Raw genomic sequence first — 19,807 nt, forward strand, 5'->3', positions numbered from 1 at the left:
ACGCAACCTGGTCACAGTAATAGTTTCAGAGATCTACAAGAAACATCTCAAAATTGCCTGATGCAACCTTGACAGCTGAGGAGCCAAAGTCCAATGAATGTAAAGGTCTTGCCCACCTTCCCATGTCTAGTGCATGGATGGATGTTCCTCATCCTCTGTGAGGAGTCGATCCAGGATCCCTCTGTGGAGCTCCCTGCAAAGACTGAGGCTGCTGCGCCACAACCAGACTTTGGCTCCAAAGTAAACAAGACAAGACATAAGAAATGAGGAAGCATCCTGGAAATTCTAAGTCCAAGGCACAAGTGAAGGGTAACTGAGCATTATTATTATTATTATTATTATTATTATTATTATTATTATTTTGCTCTCACACATGGCTGTGCCAGGCCCACACTCCTTTTATAAGGAGCTCACCTCTCCCCACTTCTACCTGTTTTACCCTAAATGAAAAAAAAATAGAGGATTTTATAATTTAGGGAGCCCCTCTTGAGAAATAAACACCAACATATCTTAATTTTGCAACATTTGCAAAAACCCAATGACATGAAGACATTGTCAGGGTCCCTCCCAGAGCCTGCAAGGGCTCACAGGTGAGAGGCCCTGGAGCCTAAGGTTCATTTGCTCTCTGGTAAACCCACCTCTGACAATGACTCCTCCACTTGAGTGGGTCTGGGAAGGAAGTGGGCTGTTTCTAGATGTGTCCACCACCATTACCTAATACTTAGAAAACACTGATCAAGTCTAAGTGCCAACGCTGGGGGTGGAGCAGGAATCTAAGATCATTCAATTGTCCACAGACACCACGAGCTGTTTCCGAGTCCCATAGGTCACAGGTGGAATAAATCCCAGCTGTTCCACTGGGACCCTCGTGGCTTACGTCCTCCATGGCAGTGTGTTTCTGAGGCTCTCCCGGACCCAGCCCTGAGAGTCCAGGAGTCTGGCCTTCCAGAAGCCCTCCCAATGGATCCACTACAGATGCCGATTGTCCCTGGTCTTCTTGAGGAGGGCAGCCTCACTTCTTCTGACCTCTGACAACTGTCCAGGAGCCACTAGAGGTTAAGAATTCAGGTCAGACATCTGTTCCTAGGGGAGGGTTTTGAGCTCTCAGGCAAAATGGGCCCCACACAGCCCTCCCCATCTGCTGGTTCTAGGCCACACTAGACCCTTCATGTCTTTCTTCTGGGCCTGCTCTTTGCCAAGAAGCCCAAAGGACACAAGCCCAAGCCTTTGCCTGGCTCCCAGGAAGTGTGGGAAACCCACCTGTGGTCGAGGATGCCCTAGGTCCCACCTCCTTCCAGGTAGCTCAATGGGGTACCATGCCCTAGCAGATCATGCTCGCCAGCAAGGAGCTCCCTCATCACAGAATCAGTCAGCCTGTTCACAGTGAAGATAGGATCCTCTGGGCATCATCTGGGGGGGGCGGGGGAGAGGCAGGAGAAACTATCCATTGCCCCCACCAGAAACCTTGGCTACACAGCTACTGGAATTCTGCATTAGGGATTCATTTTTCTTACTAAGCTGTCAGCTCCCAGGGTCCTTTCGGGAGGGTAACTGTTTGAGTCCCAATGTGAATGAGAGAGAGCTCGATGTTATATCTGTGTGTGGAGTTGGGGTGCGCAAGAGGAAGGTGAGCCAGATGGAAGCTGGATTGGGGGGAGGGCGGGCACAGAAAAGGATGGGGGGACAACATTCAGGATTGACCTCCCTCTTTTTACATAAGGTCACCCTATAGAGGCCTTTGTGAAAGGAAAGGGGGAGCATTTTCAAACAGTTTGGGGGAGGAGGACTGGAGGTAGAAAGATTTTCAAACATCCCTATAAAAAGCCCAAACTTGTTCTGGTAACATCATTTCCTATAAACTACAGTGTGAGTGACGGTTCTTTCTATTTTTCCTAAAGTTTTGCCAAAAGGATTTTCCAAGAACCATAAATTTCAATGTAAAAGATAGTCATTGTCTCTCCTAATGAATTTAATTTGGGTTTTGCATTTTAAAAAATAATAACAAAAAGGATTCATTTCAGGGGAAATCGTTAGCTTAAGCTAGAAACATTAAATTATAGTAATTCAATAAAATGACGAAAGTCAGCCAGCAAACAAAGATTCAGACCAAATCCGGTTCTCTAATCCCGCTGCTATTTTGTAATAAGGACATTGTTCCTCTCCTCACCTTCCCAAGGTATATGCTAGGGCCCCGATAGGAACAGAAGCCTCTGCTGTGGCTTAGTTTCAACTTTCCTCCCAAGGACAGCATGACACAAGGGTGCGGCCAGTAATGAGGACTTTGCTTTGACCTGCAGAAGATCTACATGTCCCCACACTCTACTGCCCCCTTAGTGAGGCTCTGATGAAAACAAGACGAGGTGGCCTTTCCAGCTACCGAGTGGTTTTATGCTCAGGAATGCCCTGAGAAGCCCAGCTGACACTTTCCTCCCACAAGGAGTAGACAGAGAGGCGTCCAGCCCCAGAAGGTCACTGAGAAAAGCCCAGAAGGTGAACCCAACAGAGGCCAGGCTTTGAGTGTCCACCCTGGCCTTCTACCTGGAGCTGATCCCTGAACAATGGGGGCTTTGCATGCCTCACCCCACCTCCACCCCTCCACCCCCGCCTCTGCACTCTTAGCCTGGCTCTGCCGTTCTAACCTGATGCCAAGTCCCCGGTCCTCCGTTTGCCTTCTTCTTTCAGACAGAAATTCAGCAAGCATTCAGAGCTTGGCAGGGCCGGTGACCGCAAGCAGACATTGGCTTCTGGTAAGAAACTGTAGAAGTCGACTTCCTACTGCCCCCTGATAAATGTGTGTCGCGCCCACACAAGCCCCGGATGTGCCCTGTCTGCACAGAAGACAAGCGAATCTACCACCTGGAAAGCTTCCACACTGGAGAGCTGCCCGAAGCATGTCCCGCTCTGGCAGGTTCCCCGAGGCACTGTGAGGAGACCCCCATTGATGTGCTCGACTTTCTGAAGTGGATGGGCCCCCAGCCCCCTTTACAAATGGTCTGAAAGGCTGTGAGAAGCTCCAAACATTTTCCAAAATATAACCAACAAATCCAGACACTGAGATCCCGTTCGCTCGGGGATCTTGCAATGGAACGCGAAACATTTCTGCCTGATGCGTTCATGGATCCCTTTTTATTTTGAAAAGTTGCAAATCTAGGAGAGAAAGGGCAGCTTTCCCACCAAATTCCCTGCTCTCCGACATCGAGTCAGGAGAAGGCCTCTGCTTGCCGCTTCCCTTTACCTGTGTGGGTGACAGCAAGGTGACAACGTGCCACAGAATCTAGTTTGCTTACACTTTCGGGCCTGAAAACCACTGAGTTTCCATGCTCTACATTTCTGTGGAGAACATCACAGACACCTGACAAACAAATCAACATTTTTCTCGTTGGGATTGACTCTCCCTGCACCCTCCTTCCTATGTGGACAGCCGCATACTTCTGCAGGTAGTAATCAGATGGTGCAAATTATGGGCCTGATTCAATCCAAATTATGCACAGAGCTGGGGATGGAGGCGGGGGGGGGGGGGGCCTGCCTTTAATTCCTCTCAGCTCTTTGCAGCTGGTCTTAATGCCAGGTCTGTTTACATTCCTGAAAGGACTCCTTCAGATTTCCACAAGCAAGTCGGAGGGGGGAGAGGAAGAGAACTCAGAGCACGCAGCCCACTGTCTTCCGTCTGAGCACAAACCAAAGTTCTAGCCTTAGAACTGCCTCCTGCCTCCTGCCTCCCGCCTGCGACCCGCTCTGGGGCCCGCCCGGCAGCCAGAACAGTCCAGAAAAAAAGACCTGTTTTCATTTTTCTGTTTGTTCTTAAAACTGAATCAAGATCTTTATTTTCAAAAATAAATCTGTAGCCCCTGACTCATTCTCCTATTTCTGAAAGGCTCGTTCCTAAGAAGGAATGACTTGAAACCTTTTGCTATCAGCGCTCGCATCTCTAGCTTTCTCAGGAGGGTTTGGAGTGGGTTGTTTTTCTCTGTGGTTGGAGCACAGTTCTTCCCGGCTCGTTTCACAGACTCGAACTTCCAGCTTAAAAAGCCAGGTAGTCGGCAGCATCGACGACCGAATTCCCGACCGAATTCCCGGGCATCAGATTTAAGAAAAAATAGGCTGAAATGATTTGAGGGAGGCAAGGTATGTGCAAGGACATACATAGTCTTTTGTGCGCAGAAGGGAATGCCTACATACCCCTTAAAAGTTCATAAAATTCAAAATCAGCCTTCACCAAACTCAAGAAGCCTCTAGAGCAGTGGTCGGCAAACTCATTAGTCAACAGAGCCAAATATCAACAGTACAACGATTGAAATTTCTTTTGAGAGCCAAATTTTTTAAACTTAAACTTCTTCTAACGCCACTTCTTCAAAATAGACTCACCCAGGCCGTGGTATTTTGTGGAAGAGCCACACTCAAGGGGCCAAAGAGCCGCATGTGGCTCTCGAGCCACAGTTTGACGACCACGGCTCTAGAGCATCGGGCCAGCACTTTTCAAAAATTAGAAATGCAAGACCACGTTTTAGTATTCATAACCTGCCCTCTCACTAGATCAAACATGGTGACCCTGAAAGACAATTTCTCTTTTGTAACTAAATAATCAGAACACGTGGCCTCTACGTTGTTATACTAAAACTATCCGTAATTTTTCTAGCACAGAAAAAAAAATAAGAATGTTTAACATACATATACAATTTTTGATGGGGGTGAAGTGAACAGTACACAAGAAAAAATAGAAAGAGGAACAAATAAAAGTTTTTGGATGTAGAGAATGTTGCATTTGGAGAAATAGGTGAATATTAGAGGATTTTGCAGAAGGTAGTCCCTGTTGGTAGAACATCTTCCGAAACAAACATTTCAAACCCCATGCTTCTATACACAGCAGGAGCAGAGAAAAGTGTCTCTTTTTCTCTTGCGTAAGTGGCCACAGGCAAACACACTCCCGCTCCAAGCTCACCAAGCATGCCTCCACCATTTGTTCTCAACACAGAACCCGAATTCCACCAGAGCTATCAAAATTACAAATGCCATTCCCTTTGTCCCTCCAAGGAGGAATTATTTTACAAATAAACGCACACATGTGCCAAATGGTGCTATTAGGTTGGAAACAACCTGATGTTGTTAAAGAAATCATTGCTTGCCATTACGATGGAATACTATGCAGCTATACAAATAGGCTGAGGAGACCATCCGACTCTGGTATGGAGTAGTTGCTGAGATTTATTCGCAAGTGGAAGGGGGAAAAAAAAGGCGCAGAACAGTTTCCACAGTAGACTACCATTTGTGCAAAAGGGGAGAAGAGAATATTTTTAAAAGGGAGAGAGAGAAACGGACTTGATTATTTCTGGCCACTCTAGAAAGAGAGCTGAGATAGAGGGACACTGGTGGAAGAAAACTTGTCACTGTACATCGTCTTATGTCTTTTGAATTATGTACAAAGTGAATGTCTTATGCAGTCAAAAATAAATATGGTTTCAAATAAAATCTGACAAAGCATGTATTTCACTTGAATGTTTGGGTAGACAAGAGAGCGATCCTGGGGTAAAGAAGGCTTCCCTTTTAAGGCTGAGAGTTGGCCCCCATAATCCAGGAGTCCCCTTGCATCTAAAAGCCTTCAGGGGGCCAGCACAGTCCAGAAGGAAGGCCCCAGGGCTCGCCAGCGAATTTTTATCCGTTCACTGGGGGCCGGCTGGCCAAGGAGCCCGGGCTGCCTGCTGTGACGCCTAAGCCACAACAGCTGCATAAACTGGCTGTGCCCCAGCCTGACCTATTTCGGAGGCAGGTCAGACCAGTGCATGTGGGGATAAGAAAACAACCTTCCTTTTCTCCAGTGGCTGCACGGGCAAACTGCTCCAGCGGGAAAAACGGGGGTGGGCACGGGACAGGGGCTCGCCAACCCTCCAAAGCCAAGCTCCTTTCTTTCACCCTCTCATTGTACCCCAATAACACAGACATCCCATTGAAATTGGATAGAGGGAATCCGAATGGAAAGGTCATTGAAATGTATCCTCCAGCTTAACAAATTGGAAAGTTTCCTTAATATTTCTGAACTCAAATTTTAAAGGAGAGGGATTAAGAAGAATCGTGCACACACAAAAAACACACACAATGTCATGTGGGGAACTATGAGGACATTAAAGAACAATGAAGGAGGCTGAAGAAGGGACGTAATGAGAAATTATACCAAAAAATTCCACGAAGCCAAGGATTGTGGCAGAATTTCAGGAGTAAGAATGTCCATATGAAACTTTTTTCTCAAAAGGCAACTTGTTTGTCAATCTCTGATTGCGGGGTCGGGGGCGGGGGGGGGGGGGAGACTTGTGTAAAAGAAAAAGATTTGGGGGAGTTTTTAAAAGCCAGGTTAATCTCAGGGAGAAAAGTATTCTTCATAGAACTAGGATAAGAAGTACTTTAAAAATATCTTTTGACATCTCAGTGAGTAGTTTTAGAATTGTATTATTTTTCATATCTATTAAATCAATAAGATCTATTACCTTAAATGGTTGTATATAAATTCATTTTTTTTTTACTCAGTGAAAGTGGATGGATTTTGCGGGGGCACGTGTGTTGGTCTTCATTGTTGCTCCTAAGCCCTGAATTCAGCTTGTATCTGCCCTTGGGCAGAGCCCATCTGCCAGTAATCAGGTCGCTTTCTGCATGTTCAGAGGTTATTTTTCCCCAAGATTTTGAGTTTTCCCATGACAGGTGTAATTTGCACATCACTCGCACCTTCTCGTTTTATCCTCATACCACCCTGGGAAGTTGTTATGATGTGCCCACCTTACAGATGTCCAAACTGAAGTTCAAGGGGTCACATCTGAAGTGTACTTGGTACCAATTTTAAAGCAAAATTGTTGGTGCAAGAACATACCACTTGCCTGTGCTCTCATAGGCAAGCAAAGTCATGTTTAAGTCTGAGCACACAAGAAACACTCACTTGCTTTAGTGAACTTCTATCAGGAAATTGGTCAGGTAGGGATTCAGAAAGAAGAAGCCTGTTGCTTTTCTTATAATAAAATGAATTGGACCAATTAATTTTCTTTAGTTCAGGTTAATCTCAGTCACGGTAATTGAGAGATACACACATGCACACACCCTTTGGGCAAGATTTTCTTAACCATAATAATATATTTAAATATTAGGAGAAATTCTGGCTGGGTAGCTCAGTTGGTTAGAGCATTGTTCTGATACACCAAGGTTTTGGGTTTGATCTCCAGTCAGGGCACATACAAAAATCAACCAATGAATACATAAATAAGTGGAACAACAAATCCATAGTTCTCTCCCCCCCCATTCCTTTCTCTCTCTAAAATTAATAAATAACAACTTTAAATAAAATATATATTGAAAATAAGAATTTTAAAATACATGTCTGGAGATAGACTCTATAGTCTTTAATTATTTAAAAATAAAGTGTGGGTTTTTTTTTTAAGAATATTAATACCCTCATACAATGCCCAAGTGCCTGTTGACTGGGTAAATTATGCCTTATACTAGGGTTTGCAAATAATAATAATAGGGCTAGGTGGTTATATTTTTAACATATTTGGGTGCCTATAAAAAACACAAGCCTACAAATACAGGCTTTCTATTAAAAATGCAAATTTGTATGTGACCATGTAAGCATTTACTATGAAAGTCCACAAAAACTAACGCAACTCCATGTTGTAATATAAAATGCACAGCAATTAACTGTCCTTTCATATAAGTCTACCCTAACTTACTTATGTTTCCATCTAATGACATAAGGCCAAGTACATTAAATTCAGCAGTTGTTTCCAGAAACATAACTACCATCCGCTTATAACATTTTTGAAAATTTACATTTAAGCCTCCATAAAACTGAACTATTTGAAGTTTCAATGTGATCCTGAAAATTTTTAAATGCTGAAAATCAGTGCTATTTCCTCTCCCTTAATCCTATATTGGTCAGCCAACAAGTGCCTTTCATTCTTGTCACAAAGCATTTTGGTCAGCTATTTTTAAATGGAGCCCACTGGAATTAGATCCAGGATGAGTGAGAAATTGGCTGCTCAAATTGAGAATTCGTAATAATAAACTATTGTAGATGCACTAAATATGGCCAAAGAAAAGTACATAAGAATCAGTAAATCACTGAATGGGTTTAGGGAGACAAATATACACTAGTTTGTCGCTGCCTGTCATGAGTTCTGATTTGTTATATGGGGGAAGATTCATTTTCCAATCACTACACTAACAAGAGCATGAAAACTCAAACTACTTTGATCAAGTCGCTTCAGCCCAAAAAGAAGGGGTTCTTTGTGGTTGATGTTATTTGCTTAAAATCCTGCAGCAAAAAGTTAAATGCTACGAAGTTTGCTATAGGTGATGTATAAGGTAAGACTCTTTCTCAAGACTTTTCTTTCTAGGAGAAATGTGCCTCCAATCAATCCCTAAATTTTATACCATTGCCCTTTATTAAGATACAATTTTGTTTTTAAAGAGAAGTGGCCACTTCCATAGCAGAAATGATCTGTTAGTTTTTATCAGGAAGGAAGGAAAATAGACATTAAAGGTAAGAATTCATAAAACTTAGTATTCCGCAAGTGTCTTCAACAAATACTTTCCATGGTTTTCATATCTCCCATTGGCAATGGCAAAGTTTCTAGCTCATCTCTATTAAACAGGTGTTTTATAATGTTAACGGACACGTTGATAACTGAGCACATTCCAGTTACAAACTGCAAATGAAATAATTTCTGTTCACTTGGGAGCATAATCCTAACTCAGATCATTGGTGGGGAGAGGTATCCATATCCAGATTCCAGCAAAAGCACCACGCTGTTGGAGCTCAGTGCTGGGCCCAACACTGCAATGTAGAGCTGAAAGCTGAGCTGAGCCATGTTCTACCAGAGACTGGCACGAACAGGATGAGAAAATCTTTGGTGTGCATCTTCCAAGAGACTGGCAACTTCTGAAATTCCCTTTCACTTTCCCTGATCACAGTTCCCCCAGCTAAAGGCAGCCAATTCTTTTATTTTTTTTTTTGAGCCATGATATCAAAGTTTTATTTTTTCCCCATCTTAATTGAGATATAATTGACATAAACCGGTTCTCAAGCCAGTAATTCTGTCTTGGTACTGAGATCAGGCCAAACTTGGAGCTCAATTCTGCTGTCCCCTGGCAGAACAGGAACACATAGCCTGACATCCAAGGGTGTCAAGGGAAAAGTCACTTTAACTGTGTATGTATATGAAATATACATGTATGTGTGGAATATGCAACAAAGAACTCCCTAATACTGCCTCTGGACCCAGGAGAAGGTAATCATAACAGATTACTCGCACTTCCAGCTTAACCTATTTCAGGCAGTTGCTCTTTGCTCTACATTGCCATGCTGGGGACTGTATCAAAGAACATCTGAGCATTAGTAGATGATCCATTAATTGGAAGATAATAATAGAAAATATTTTAAAATATCCACTAATGATTCTGACTCTGTATGTCAAGATACAACTTATTTAAGACTGAACAGAAAGAGTAGAAAACAAAATGAAATACAAATAAAACCTTAGGCACAATTACTTAGTACTGAAATGAGCATAATCAGAGAAGAAGATCCTGGAACTCCCACACGCAGGCAGATCCATGATGCACAGCTGAATACCCAAAGCCTAAATCTGGCATAAATTTAATAAACTCACTTAGAGTGATTCATTGGAATTTGCAAATTAAGTAAGCACAGAGATGGTGTTTCCAAAAAAGCCCTTGCAGGAATTTTTGCTCCCATATTAATAGAAAAATCTTTCCAAGTACATTGAATTTCTTAATCCAAAAATTCTTTAATTGTTCATCTAATAATCAACAATAAAAATCGTAAAAATCATTCGGGGAAATAGTTTTCCTAGCATTCTACAGCAGTGCTGAGTGTCGATGTGCTGTTACCTCGAATCCTGTTGACTCTAGAAAGTATAATCCATAGGAAAATAAACCTTTAATTTGTGCAACTGGATATAGTTTACTGCCAGCATAATTCCTAGTGACCAACTTATAAATAAACTCTAACGATGCACAAACTATACACACAAACACATCTACTTCATTATAGAGAGTTTTAAAATATGCATGAGACACATGTAACCATCTATAAACACAAAAACTATGGAAACACAAGTAGAGAAATGTAGTCAACATAACTCAGTGTCCTGTGTATTTAATTATTCCCTACCTAGATTTATGCAAAACTCTGACATTTTTCCTTTACATCAACTCAGCGGGGAAGGCAACTTCAGTGAAACTCCCATGTTTAGAAATGTATGCGCATGCAGACAGTAGCTTCCATGCCTCCCACCACCTCTCCAAAATAAAAATTTATTTGATGATACATTCCCCCATCTTAACCAAAGTTCTAAACAAGAAATCACCATAGGATAATTAGAAACACCCCATGAATTTCTTCTCTATAAAACCACGACATGTCCTGGTTTCGGTTCCTATTTCTTAAAGAGAATTTGGTCAATCCTCCTTAGAGGTTTCAGAGGAAAAAGAGGATTTTCCAAGACAGATAAGTTGAAGTGATCCCGCTTTGATCTCGGTGGTTAAGAATCCCTCACAATAGAAGATGGCCAGTGAGGGGCCGCAATCCCGGCCTTTTAATGCGCAACAATGGCATCAACAAACAGCTACTTAATCAATATTTGGCCAGAGCTGCTGAAAACTTCCTTTTCAGATTTTAATTCCTAGTTGTAAAACAACCCCAGAGCAACCAGTGAGATAAGGCATTAAACTGACTGCTTGATTGCCTTTTAGTGTCTTGTTAGCTCTATATCTACATTCTTAATGGTTCTTTAATCTTTATTTACCCACACAAAGAAGTTACCTGCGGGGGAACCCCACCGAACAGAACCTTCTCAGCGCCAGCCCTGGCCAGTCTCGCGCTCTCACGTCCTTTGTGTGTTTGTTGGTGTTGCGAAGCCTTTTCTTTTCACTGGTTATTTACCTATGGACAACCGAAACATTTAACCTCCTAGCTAGGGAGGATTTTTTTTTTTTTTGTCCTCAAAATATATGTATCCGTGGATGTTGGGACTGCGTTCGATGGCAACGCTCCCATCCACCTGACTGATCCTGCACATTGCACTCTCCTCAACCAGGCGCACTTGCTGGTTCCGCCTCGCCGCCCCGGCGGTTTTATTGCGCAGCCCTGGGGACTCTTAAATAACCCTCCAGTAATTATTACGCACTTGAAGGCCCCACGTCCCCCGCTCCGGTGCTATCAACAATCCAATCAAGCCACCAAATAAACATACGATTTCAAGCATTAATGAGAAAATCTGCATGTTTTCAATAAGGCTAGAAAGTAAACATACAGCAGTCACCCCGACAAAACAAACGAGCGAAAGAGAAAAACCGACATCCGAACTCGGCTGCTTCCTTTTCAATCTTTCCAACGGGCAAATCCGCTCTAGGCTCTTAAGGGGCAGGGGGCGATCAGTGTGGTGTTTAATTCGAGTTCTGACATTTTTAATGCATTTTTTAAAATGTAGTGTTGAGTGTTGCAAGGACTTCGGAAAATATGAAATTGTCTCTCAAGACTTCGGTGACGCTGGGGTCGGATTCGTGATTCTGACAAATGGACTAGGAGTGTGGGCTGTCCACTTCAAGAATGGTTCCGATGCCACAAACCTAGGATCTGATACCTAATGATTTTAATCTGTGGGAAAGTTCATCCTCCATCTCCTAGACTCGCGCCAAATTGTCCTTCCCTGCTTACTGGAGGGGGGGGGGTTGGGGGGTAGCGCGGAGGAGAAACGCTTTCCCTCGATTTTAGTGGCGCTGCCGTCAAACATAAAGTGGCCTTTGCATGATTCCACTGGAAATGAAATGCTTCAAGGACCTTTAAACCTTTGCGTGTTGATTGCTTCATCTTACGCCCCACTGGAAAGCTGGCGTCGATCACGTTCATTTGAGAAGAGCTCAAGTGCGCAAACTGGACGGGCGAGGATTCGAGCAAAACTTTTGTCACTTTGACTTTCTCAAATAAAATTTTAAAAAGCAGCACTGTTTTTCAAAAATATCAAAAAAAGGAAGGGGGAGATGTGAAAGGAGTAGAAGCCCCAACCGACCTATCTTGGCTCAACCTTTGAAATTGTTGCAAACCTCCCACGCTCACTGGCGACGTGAAAGCGGGGAAAGCCCTGTGGAAGTGTATCTGCAGCCCCAATCAAAACATCAATTTGGCGATCTGGCCTCTCTCCCCCTGAACCCCCGAGCGCCACTTCAAAGCCGCTGCAACAAGTCGGTAATTGTAACGTTGCATCTAAATATTTAAGCGACAATCTTGCAGTCGCGTGTCCATTTACAGTCCTCATCTGTCCTCTAATTCCATTACGATACAGAGCAAAAATGTTTCCCAAAACTCCCAAACAGGAAAAGCGTCACCCTTCTGGAGGAGGAGTAAGAGGAGGGGAGGGGGGTGAGGAGGAGGAGGAGGAGGAGGAGGAGGAGGAGGAGGAGGAGGAGGAGGAGGAGATGATGATGAAGGAGCAGTTTCTATTGATTAGTCACTGCTTTTGTGTTAAAGGCTTTCTTTAAAATAAGAAAAAAAATGGGGGGAGGTTGCAGAAATTTCACTAATGTGAGCCTCAGGCAAGGGAGAGAAAAAAAAAAAGAGAGAGAAGGGCGGGGGGCGGGCTGCGTCTAGATGAAAGTGAGAAGGACATAAAGGAGGCAATTGAGTCGGCTGCAGCCCGGAGAGCTAAGCTGCTAGCCGGCCGGGGCGCAGGGGAGGGGGCGGCGCGGAGCTTTGGCGCAGGGCGCAGGAGTGGGGGCCGGCCCATTGTGGCAGCGCCCGCGGGCCCGCTCGGCCGCGCCGGGGGAGGAACAGAGGCGCCCATTGAGCGGCCGCAGCGCGGGCCGTACCCACAGCCCCTGATGCTGCGACCAGGGCTTGGCAAATGGGGCTGCACCAGCTCGGATCTCTGTGCCAGCCAGGGGCCGGGCGGTGGGGCTGGGTGTGCCCTGACCGCCCACTCCTCCCCTTCCGCCCGCAAAGATGTTGGAAGAATGGACCCAGCAAGAGCACCGGGGCCGGAGGCACCGGGTGGGCACGCTGCGCTGCCCCTGGAGGAGGCGAGGGGCCAGGGAAAGTTGGGGAGGTGAAAGGAGCAAGAGAAAGAGCCAGACCCTGGAAGGAGGAACGAGGGTGGCTCTGACCTCCTTCAGGGTGCCTCTCCGCTGTGTCCTAGTGTGGGACGAGCGGAAAGACGTCCCACAGGCTCCCTGTCGGCCAGCCCCCTGCTCCTCCGCCTGGGCGCTCAGAGCTCTTCAGCAACACGCCTTCTGTTTTACAAGCGGGGCAACCTGTGACGTTTGATACCCAAACAGCAGAGGGAATGTTTTGAGGTTTCTAAACTTTCCTTCAAACTACACTTCCCTCTCCTTTCTCTGGGCCCCTCTTGCCCTCCAGGGTTCATCTGGAAAAGGAGCTGGAGGCGCTGGCGAGACTGCCGCTGCTTCATCCTTGACAACCCCAAATTAAATTAGGCTTCAGCCTCGGAGGTGTGTGTGTGCGTGTGTGTTTTCAACGGTGCGACCCCCGCTGGGGAGAATTCTCTGATTTTTCAAATGGTAGCAATTGCCCTTGAATGGCAGCCCGATCCAGCTAGACGGCCCAAAAGACTAGAAACATTTTGTAGGTGAAATGGCCACTTTTTCACGCTGGAGAGTCCATAAAACTTCCTGGCGCAGCAGCTATTGGGGCTCATTGAATAATTCATCCCTCATTGCAAGCCCATAATGTCTATTCGCCGCCCTTTGTGGGGCTGTTTTCTCTTCTTTTCTCCTTGAATTATAAAAAGGTTGCCTTCCTTTGTTCACATCAAGCTGCTGCGAGCCGGAGCTTTGTCTGGGCCGAGCTAAAGTGTGAGTTTCAATGGACTCTCCCGGCTTTGTCTCCCAAGTTCATCTCCAAGTGTAGCTTGTGTAGAGAAGGCCTTCTTTGTAAAAGCTGGAAAAGTTGTACAAATGTTTGACCAGCTCATTTGGGGCGTTTTGTCTCCTGGGCCTTGGTTGCCTGTGCTGTGAGGGAGCCTCGGCTCTGCCGCGCTCTGCGCCTCCGGCAACAAGTAGCAAAGCTGTGCCTCCCCCCAGTCCTTCTGGAGCCTCTGGGATGCTCTGGGCTCCTGGCCCCACTGCCCTGCCCCAAGGGGCCCGTTGGGTTTGGGGGTGGGGGGTCTGGTTTCTCACTGTCTTCCCTCCCCAGAACCTCCATGCTGTATCTAGGCTGGAATAAAAGCTGAGATGTCTTCTCAGAGGCTGAAAACGGAAGCACCCCTCTCAAAGGAGACGCTCAGACCGAGCCCCTGTGAGAGCCCTGCTTTCAAGGGAGGGAAGCAACCTGCCATGGCTTCCGGTGGTTTTTCTCGATTGCCTGTTGGTGCCAGGGCATCTAAAAGCAGCCATTTGGACTTGGAGCGTCTAAATCTACGCGTCCTTCTGAGGTTGAGTACAGAGTTTGCCTTGGTTTACAAAGCCCACCGGTCTGTCCAGGGGATGAGCAAGAAAGGTCAAAGAAAGGACCATCCACAGTCCAGGGCTGAGGGCCATGGACCCAGCTGGCCAGCGTGTGATCGCTTCAAGCCCACCTGAAGAGTCGCCTGACCTCTAGGGCAACTCAAAACTCAGCCTTACACAACCCAGGCCCCAGATCAGAGAACGCCAGGGGAGGGGGCGGGGACTCAGCGCCTTTCCCAATTTGAAGACGTACAACCATCCCCAAGGCCAAAACTACTGAGGTGCAAATCTGCTGAGACTTCTCTGTGCCGTCACCCCTTCCTGGTCCAGCTCCAAGGGGTAGACTTCCCTTTGGGAGGGGGCAGGTGGGTACCTTTTAAGTCTGAAGAGGACCCGCAGCAAGTGAAAGGGAGGCAGTTCTGAGGGAGAGGTTTTCTCTCGATGCTGCCAGTTCGCAGCCAGGGCATTAAGGTTCCAAAGCCCCGGTCCCCTCTGTTTTACTTCCCAGACACACAAATCAAACCCCATCGCATTTGAAAACCAGTTTAAAACCAAGAGAAAGCAAACAGCTTACACATACATTTATAGGGTAGCCGACGAGGCGCAACTTTCAGGGCTCACTGCCTATCAAAGTATTGAGTCTCTCTCTCTCTCTCTCTCTCTCTCTCTCTCTCTCTCTCTCTCTCTCTCTCTCTCTCTCCCCTCCCCCCCTTCTCCTCCTTCCCTCCCTCCTCTGATGTTAGAAACTCTGGAGATCAGGGCCTTTCCTGAGGGCACAAAAGTCCCTTCAACCTCCCTCGATATCACAGACTGTCTCCCCCATCCCCAGCCACTCCTAGGCGCCCAGTCCCGCGCCCAAAGGCAGGAGGGTGGCCCCGCACCTAAAACGCAATTCGTAGTGTTAGACTACCAGGGGGCTGGAGGGGATGCGGAAGAAAGATTCGTAAAACAGAGATAGCAAAAGAGAAAACGTTCGTTTTGATTGCAAGTGCGTCCCTCACTTGAAGGCTCTTACCCGGGTGGCGTGGGTAGGAGCCAGGAGACCTGGACACCCGCGGGAGCTGGGCCGCCCTCCGGCCCCAGCGCCAGAGCGCGACTGTCCGCCCCGGCGCAGGCCCTCGGCGCGCGCTTACCTCGCTCGCTCAGGATGCCGTCGATGCTGTGTTTCGCCTTCTTCTCGCTCTCCTCCGCCTCCTTCCGCTCCAGGTCGACCTCCTCCTCCTCCCCTTTTCCGAATTTACTCCTCAAGATGCGGCTGATGGAACTCACTGGGGGCGGGAGGAGGGGGGAGCGCAGACCACTGAGTTTGTGCGGGGCTGGGCAGTACGGAGCCCCCACCCCCAGTCCGCGCCCTGGGTCCGCTGCCCGGCACGGGCAACTTCTGTCTCCTCCTGGTTCCTGGGGCCTCCACCGTCTTCTACCACCTCTCAGCCTCCCATTCAACCCCCCCCCCCCCCCAGTATCCCCCTACCCGCCACCCCCATCTAGGGAAAGGGCGATTGGATCCTGGGAAGCTTGCACCTCCAAGCAAGGGCCGCGAGCCGCCAGTTTCTGCCCCTCGCTCCCAGCAGGAAACGTTTCCCTGCTGGACTCCATAGACGGGTCTAGGCCTCCGATCTGCGAGAAGTCTCCTGCAGCCCACCCTGCACCCCCACCACCACCACCACCTGCGGGCACTGGGCGGGCCCCGCGGTTCCCGGTCAGGGAGGCGGAACAGCAGCGGCCCCTTCCCCTGCAATTCAACTGTTTTTAGACTATAAAGGGTTTCAATTTCCACTGCAGAACCGTTCCCTATTGTAAAAATCAAAAGAAAATGCGCTCTCCCCCCATTTATTTTTTCCAGATTCCAGTGTGGTAAACAAATCCGTGCTCTGAAACATCTCGTTCTCGCCGGGGGAGTGGGCGGTGGGAGTTGCCTTTTAATTAAAAACAAACTTTCCCGCGCGCCCAGGGCTCCGGCTGCGCTGGCCTCTCTGCGCCCTCCGCCGGGGACCCCGGGGGACACGGCCGCCCCGTTGCGGAGGCTCCCCGCCTCTGCGCACACCGCGAAGCCCCCTCGGGCCCGGCCCCAGCTCCCTTCCACTGGGCTTACCAACACATTTGTTTCTCTTTAAAAGAGAACATCCATATTAATAAATGCTTGGCCTCCGCCTCGCGTTTCCTGCCCTGTTTTCCCGACAAAAATCCTCTTTGGGGAGCCCCCTGGGTTGGTCTCAACCTCGGGACCAGCGGCTCGCCGCTCCCTCCATGAACCGGTGGTTCGTAAATATTTCAGGGGCCCAGGGAGGAGCCGCGTCCCCGTGGCCCAGATCGATCATTGAGGTGATTACAGCTGAAAGGACTCGCTTGGAAAAGAGCGACTGAGGACGGCGCCGCAGGGGACGCGAGCGGGCCTGGTACCTGAGGGCACGGTGTTGCGGTCGCAGACCGCGTCCTTGAGTAATTTGTCTCGGATTTCCCAGCTGAACATGCCCGGGTTCTCTCGTTTGTATTCCTCGATTTTCTTCTCCACGTCAGGGGTCGTCACCTGCTTTAAGAGAACAGGCAGGCAGGTGTTGCTACCCAGGCCTCTGGGCCCCGCCGGAGGCGCCTTCCTGCGCCCCCTGGGACGGTCCCCCTTGTTAGCCGAGGGGGCCCAGCTCTCTAAGGCAGTTTACTGTGAGGCAGGGCCTGCCAGAAAGTCACCCCACCCCAAAGCAACCTGGGTACCCTCCTCCTCCCCAGCTAAGCTCGGACAATCAGGATAAATGAAAAAGAGGTGTTCTGATCCCTGGAAATACAGAAGGGCAAGTCCTTATACAAAATCAACACGAAAATGAAACTAAACAAAAAGAAATGCTTGAAAGGGGAACAGAGAAATCAAATTAGATCCGCAACTGTCGCCTCTCCAAAGGAGCGCCAGATTTTAGCTAAAGGGACGAGCAGAGTGAAATGCAAAAGGTGAGTATCTAGGTTTTAAGAATGAGAGTGGATAACAAATAGGCATAATTGGAGCAACTGGCTCTTAATTGTTTTCCAATTAAAAGAGTTTCCAGGGCTTCTTAGGAAGGGTGCAGAGGGCACTGAGGAGGCAGGAGAAGAGGAGGGTGTTCAGAAGTCTTACGTTTACCAGAACTGTCCCTTTGACGTTGCCCTGTGGCAACTAGAAAACTATATTGCATTTTCCCCACACCCAAAAGAAAAGGCAGCCCTGAACCGACCCCCTCCCACCCAGACCTCGCCAGGAAGACTCTCTCTCTCTCTTTTCTTTTTTTTAAAAGGGAACCAGAATCACTTGAGGAGAGCACCAAACTGCTTTTTAAAAGCCAAATCATGGGCTCATTACAATGAAAACACATCACTCAGCTTTTGACTCCTTGAAGACAATTTGCACTGGAAGAGATTGGGGACGGGAGCTGGGAAAGCAGCCATTAAAAAGGCAGGGGCTCCTTAGATTAGTTTTGGGAAGGGCAGTGCAGTGGGTGGGAGCTGGGGAGACGCTTGAGGAAGAAACCAGCAACAAGTGGACGCGGACAGTTTGGCGGTTGCCTGTCAAAATAATGTGTTGAGGAATTACGCGATTCAGGGCATTTAAAAATGCTATATTTTCTTTACAAAAAGGCTGGAGTTTTCTTTTAGTGTTTATCAAGGAATCTTGGCTTAGGCAGCAACTAAGTCCCCCCCACACCTGATACAACACACACACACACACACACACACACACACACACACACCTCCCCAGACTTGAAAAATAACTTCTTCTTGGAAAGTCCCAGACTCATCCTTTGCCCCCAGCCTGCTCTTCCCTAACTGGGAGATCGCAGGCCCAGAGGCCTCCAGAGCCGGCGCTTGCTCACCTTGGGCTTGCTGCCGCCAATGGCACCCGGGCGGATGGAGCCGGTCTCCTGGTACCTGCACAGGATCTTAGAGACGCAGCCGTGGGACACGCGCAATTGGCGGGAGATGACGCAGGGCCGGATCCCGTGGTGGGCCATCTCCACGATCTTGTGGCGGATATGGTTGGGCAGCGGCCTGCCGTTGATAAATACACCGCCCAGCTGGTTGACTCGGCCCTGGCCGAGGGGGGTGGACACTGGGGACAGAAGGTGAAAAGAGAGGCAGAGGGAATGTCATTTCAGGGGAATTGGGAGCAGCCACTGGGAGGCTGAGCCTCTAACTTCGCGCTCTTTGGGCCAATCCGAATGCTACAGCCTCAGCAATGAACCGGCTCCCATCCAGCTTCCAGCCCCAGGCCCCTTTTCAATCACGTTTGTTCAAACTATTAAGCAATTCAGGGCCACATAATCTTGTGTGGAAGGAACAACCAGGGCAAATAACTTGGACCAGCCAAACCGTCTTCCCTTTCGGCCCAGGTAAAGTGGCAACTCTGGGGAACCTGGCGACCCTGTGGCTGGCACAAAGTGTATCTTGCTCAAGAAACAGCCTCCAGGCAGACAGAAGTTCACCCAGGCTTCAGCCTTCTGGAACTCTGCTCACACCAAACCCTGCCCAAGCAGGCCTGCTCCCTTCCTAAGGGACTTGAAGGAGCTGACAGCCTTTGGGATTTCCAGCTAAGAATGCAGTAGCCAAGGATCAAAGAGGGTCCCAAAAGGAGGCTGCAGGTGGCAGGCGTGTCACCTGTTACATCTGGGGACAGGGACAAACCCGATCTGCTCGCAGGCCCCCCTTGCCTCCAGCCATGCCCTGGGTATTACATTCTACTCCGGACCGAGGTCCGAAGGTAGGAGCCACCGGACCCGCATCCCCGCTGGGGCGCCCCAACCTCTCAAACTGTCAGAAGGACTAGGGCTTGCATAACTTCCTGTGTCCCTGGAATGACCAGAACCTTCAAACTGACTCTGTCCGTTTCCCAAACGGGTTATGGAAACTTGCAGATGCCGCTAAAGAAGAGTGAGACTCAATAAATAATTAATACTAAAAATCCCAAGCACGAGGTCGCAGGGCCTCGCCACCACGACTGTGCGTAGGCAAGAAAATTTTTCCAGAACTTAACAAGAAAGAGCGTAGCAAATATGGGCAGAGCCAGGACAAACTTGGAGACGCCTTTGCGTGAACAAAACGCGGAGACGTTGCTTTCTGGTGCTCAGAAGCCCGTTCACCCCTTCCCCACCAAGGCTCTTCCAAAACAACAGGGCAAAGTGGACCCGCCTGGTGCAGGCCTGGCCGCCACGCCGTGCAAGGGCTTTCGGAGAGAACCGCGCTGCGTTTACAGAGAGGAAATCGGGTGCGGATCTCGCCCCAACTGTTCCTTCCCGGGGTGGGGTGCCCAGGGAATGGGGTCCCTGGATCGCTCAAGGAGCCTGCGGAGACCCCGGTAGCGGGAGCAGCCCGGGCCCAGCCCCGGATCCGC

General features: G+C 48.2%; 1 protein-coding gene across 1 annotated transcript in view; it reads right to left on the reverse strand.

Moving 5' to 3' along the window:
- PAX3 (paired box 3) overlaps positions 1–19,807 on the reverse strand; it is a gene marked incomplete at both ends in the record, with an annotated part of 87,287 nt that overhangs the window by 67,372 nt on the left and 108 nt on the right. The window contains 3 exons of the mRNA XM_079783121.1: positions 15,591–15,725; positions 16,858–16,987; positions 18,294–18,529. Coding sequence (XP_079639247.1) covers positions 15,591–15,725; positions 16,858–16,987; positions 18,294–18,529 — 501 coding nt within the window. The remainder of the gene's footprint in view (positions 1–15,590; positions 15,726–16,857; positions 16,988–18,293; positions 18,530–19,807) is intronic.

This window comes from Cnephaeus nilssonii (assembly GCF_951640355.1).
Source record: "Cnephaeus nilssonii genome assembly, chromosome: 10".
NCBI classification, from domain to species: Eukaryota; Metazoa; Chordata; class Mammalia; order Chiroptera; family Vespertilionidae; genus Cnephaeus; species Cnephaeus nilssonii.